The 4,470-nt window shown below is 61.0% G+C and overlaps 1 protein-coding gene across 1 annotated transcript in view; it reads right to left on the reverse strand.

The window, feature by feature from the left end:
* Window positions 1-3,167, reverse strand: part of LOC105996311 (histidine-rich glycoprotein-like) — a 7,009-nt gene extending 3,842 nt beyond the window's left edge. The window contains exons 1-2 of the mRNA XM_013030352.1: window positions 3,016-3,167; window positions 2,816-2,869 (exon numbers count right to left, since the gene is read on the reverse strand). Coding sequence (XP_012885806.1) covers window positions 2,816-2,869; window positions 3,016-3,167 — 206 coding nt within the window. The remainder of the gene's footprint in view (window positions 1-2,815; window positions 2,870-3,015) is intronic.
* Window positions 3,168-4,470: the final 1,303 nt, after the last annotated feature.

The raw sequence follows: 4,470 nt of genomic DNA on the forward strand, positions 1-4,470 counted from the left end.
ACCACTGCACCTCCATCCTGACCACTGCACCTCCATCCTGACCACTGCACCTCCATCCTGACCACTGCACCTCCACCCTGACCACTGCACCTCCACCCTGTGCCCTGCACCTCCACCCTGAGCACTGCACCTCCATCCTGAGCATTGAGAGTGGGTGCCTGTTTGCTCTTTGGCAAGCTTCAAAAGGGGTTGAAGAAGAAATGTTTTCCTAAGTTTTGGCTGACATTTAATTTTAATGACTTTCTAAACAAAGTAACTGCAGAATTGCGTGTCATTTATGGCTGGCTGATGTCTGACAGGTGTTTTGCCCATGTGGGAAGCAGCTGCTGAAACACTCTCCTAATAGCTCATAAATAACAAGCACTTAGCACTCCCTTTGTAGGTGGTTCTGCCAATGGCCAATTTGTTCCTCAGAAGTGGCCACGTTGGGCTGTCAATCAGCGCTTGCCGTAGGCACTTTTTGGTGATTAGAAGCCCCTTGGAGAGTGAGAACTCCAAATTAGTTTTAAATAAAAAATAAGAATATTCATGCTGCCGAACATCTGAAGGGAAGGAAACAACAGATCCCAGATCTGCAGCATGGGCCTGGGTGTCCCGGGGGTGGGGGGGGTAGGGGAGGGACTCCAGGCCCAGGCCCACTGGGGGGTCTCTAGGACCAGACACAGGTAGCTCAACACAAAGGTGCCGAGGTGGGGGTCAGGACAACAGGCTGGGGGCTGGCGGGAACAGTAGGAGAGGGGGACGCTGCAGCAGTCGCTTGAGAGCAGTGTGTTTCATGTCCCTGAGGCTGCCTTCACCGCCACATGGTGCTTGTCCATGGAGCAAGGAGGGGTGCCTTCCCTCCCTGAGCAAGGAAAGAACAAACATTCCCCGAGAGCAAGTTGTGCTGAGCAGGGCCAGCACCTCGCAGGAGCTGGTGCCTCCTGGCGGCCGGCAGGCTCCCCGCGGCCCGGTCCGGCACGTGCAGTCAGTCCTGCCTGTCACCTTTCCCTGGGGGTAAGTCACCTCTACCCTGATTCCGATCCTTTCCCGTGGCTCATGGCGCTCAGCAGGGTCTGCAGACCCAGCCTGGACCTGAGGCCTCTCGTGAGCCGCACACTTGGCCCGCGCCCACCTGAGCCCAGGCTCCTCGCTGGGCAGGGGCGGCCTCCCCGCAGGCAAGCGCCCACCCTGTGGGCGGGGTCCTGGTCCCGTGCCAGGCTGCGGTGGAGGGTACTCTGGCAGAGCTGGGGCATGGCACATCTCAAGAATGGTTTCCAGTCTCAGCCATTCGAGCCGCCCCCACCCCCAAGGCCTTCCTTCCACAGCTACTCACTGAGCCCACGGCAAAGACTGGGCCCAAGCCTCCGTCCCTGTGGCAGGGCCAGGCCTCCAGCCACCACTCCAGCTAAAACAGCAGGCACTGTCCCCCCACCCCTGGCGCCCCACCCCAGACCTGCTGTCCTCTCCTGGGCACCATGCTGCCTCGGGGTCTCTGCACATACCCTGCCCAGCCCCAGGCAGACATTCTTTTTTTTTGGTCGGTCATGGGGCCTGAACTCTGGGCCTGGGCGCTGTCCCTCAGCTCTTCAGCTCAAGGCTAGCGCTCTACCACTTGAGCCACAGCGCCACTCAGGCAGACATTCTCTACTCTGTTGCCCACACTTTGCGCATTCTGGATGTGGCGTGGAAGTGGAATGGCCAGATACGTGCCCTCCCTGCCTGCCTTCTCTCTGAGCACCCCGAGCGAGGTCTCACCATGCTGCAGTGTGTCTGTGTTCTGTTCTTGTAATGACTGAGGAGTCCCCTGCCATGTGTGGCCCACGCTGCGTACATCGCTCACTAGCTGGCGCGCCAGGTCCAGCTCTCCCTCTTGCAGGTTGAGCAGCACTGAGCGCTCTGACAAATGCATGCCCGGCGTCTGCTTGAGCTGTTTTCCCATGATTCTCTTTTCCTCCTGGATTCACTGATGGTATAAAGGGAGATGGTGCCGGAATGCAGCAAATTCTGATCACACAGAGAAGAGCCAGCTCCTCGCAGGACGGTGCCTGCCGGCCCCTCTCCTGTGGGCGGCCCTGCTTGCTAGGGAGTGCCTGCGATTCTTTACTCCAGTGGTTGGGAGTGCGTTCAGCCGTGCCATGCAAGACTCCAGCTGAGCCCCTGACACACCACTAAATATTTTAGCAAAGAAAACATTTTTAAACGTGTGGCCAGATGTCCAAGTTGACAAAATGCTTAAGGCGTTTGCCAGATAAAAAGCCGGAGCCCCTGGTAGAGGGGTTGAAAGCTGGCCTGAGGCAAATGTGTGATACTAAAAACATCCCGGGCCTTTGTGCAGGCTCGGAACACCGAGGTTTGAGGCAGGCGTCCATCTGTCACTGCCGCCTGGCTTGACACTCAACAAAGTCGGCTCCATCATGGAGCCTGAGGAGCCCGGGTGGCCGGGAGCTGGCCTGGCTCAAAGGGAGCGCCATCGGTGCACGGGAGCCGGGCCGGCACTGGCCTGAGCTCAGGAGTACGAGGGAGGGGACGGCAGCAGCCCTGGGCAGCCGGCACCGGCTCCCAGCTCTGCTTGTCGGAGACTAACTGCTTCCTGGCAAACGCTGTCTTCTGTGTCCCTGGGAGCTTCCAGACTCCAGCTAGGCCTGTCCAGAGGCCCCACTCCCCCCCCTCCTGCCCCACGCCCGGTGGACGTGGACCCAGGACCCCCGCAAAGCCGACATGTGCCTCGGGGGACAGAGATGGTGCCAGGCATATCTTTAAAAAAAAAGACTTTGCCGAGAGAGGACACCAGGCCCAACTCCCATCCCGATTGGCGCACAGCCCGTGTGCTCACAGGTGCTTCAGAATTTGGGGTTGACTAAAGCTGCCTGTGACCACGTGGAGGTCCCTGGGGAGACAGGAGCCAAAGGACAGGCAGAAGCGCTGGCCTGGAGATGATGGGCTACGCCAGCTCCAGCCGGGGGTGGCGGGCAAGGCGGCCGGTGCGGTGCAGGCCTCTTCTGAGGGCACCTCCTCACCTCCCCACCCTCTCACGGACCCTCCTGGCCGGGCTGGTGCTCCGCCGCCTCCTTCTGGCCCAGCAAGGCAGCGTGGACTCCTTTTGTAGCAGGTTGTGGCTGCAGGTGCAGCGTGGCTCTGGCCTGGCCTCTGGGAAGGGTGGCTACAGATGTGGCCTCCTCGGCCATTGTGAGGACTCAGTGGGCTTCCCTGGGCCGGAGTCCAGCAGGTCCGCAGCCGGCCGTGGAGTGGGGCTCAGGCCCTGGGGCTGGCTCTGCTCACGGTCACCCCCCACCTGTCCTGCAGAAGGGGCCAGGCAGCCTCTGCTCAGGCCAGCCCCAGGGCCTCAGAACCATGTGCTCCACACAGACACAGCAGTCTTGCCACCGCTGGGCCTAACGCATTGAAGTCTGTCTAGTCCTTGTTCGGGGAGGTGGGGGGCTCTTCACTCAGAGTCCCCTTCCTGGGGCTCCGGTGTCACAGGGACCTCCTGCTGTGCAGGGGGCTGTGCAGCCTGGGTCCCGCTCTTGCTGGTCTTGTGAGCCCTGAGGAGGAGAGACGTCGCCAGAGCATGAGGCCGGCTGGCGGCCGCGGGGGAACGCCAGGCAGCGGGCAGCGGGAGGGCCCAGGCAGGGCCTCCGCAAGCTGACCGCATCACCACCGACGCCATGGGTTTTAGGGACGGCGTGATGCGGGCGGGAAGCAGCAGGTGGAAGGGTCTCGGCCCCGCGGGCAGGGCCGCAGAAGTTAAGGCATGAGCCTCAAAGGCTGCAATCGGGCCTCAGGGTGAACCTGGTGTCTGGGGCATGGACTCCCTTTACCCCGGGACCCCACGGGCCCCGCGGTGGGCCTCTCCCTCCCACAGGCTCAGGCCAGCTCCCCTCGGACTTCCACTGGTTGGCCACTGCCTATGCAGGTCAGAGGCCACAGCTGGTCCTCCCTGAGGGAGCCGGGGAATCCAGGCTTTAGCCCGGATTGGCCAGTAGGTGCCACAGAGTCACAGCTGGCAGCTTTGCTGGGCAGAGTCTGCGGCGGCTGGTCTGTGTGGAGCCGGCCTCCTCCGCGTCCGCCATCTGCCATCCTGCTACCAAGCCCCGTGCCCAGCCGTTTGGGAAGCGCATCTCCAGACCGTACCACTCCCCGAATCTGGGCGCTTTTAATATGTCTAATGTGCAGAGAAGCAGGTCAGCATTCCAAATCGCGCCCAGTACGTAACGAGGGCAGCTGCTTCCGTCCATCTGGACGTGGCCTCGGCCTCGGCACCCCAGGCTGGCCCACAGGTCACCCATCGAGGGCGAGCTGCTGCTCTCCATTTAATGAGTGATTTTGGATTAAAGTAGGAGCCAACCACAGGGCACTGATCTATATTAATTCTCAGCAAAATGAAAATTGCTAAGGTTTACTTAGGGCCGTCACAGGAGGCATGTAATCAAAGCCTCATCCCTAACATCCCCGGGCCGGGTGGATGGCTGCTGCCCTGAGAGGGAGGGG

This window comes from Dipodomys ordii, unplaced genomic scaffold (genome assembly GCF_000151885.1).
Source record: "Dipodomys ordii isolate 6190 unplaced genomic scaffold, Dord_2.0 Scaffold129, whole genome shotgun sequence".
Lineage (NCBI taxonomy): Eukaryota > Metazoa > Chordata > Mammalia > Rodentia > Heteromyidae > Dipodomys > Dipodomys ordii.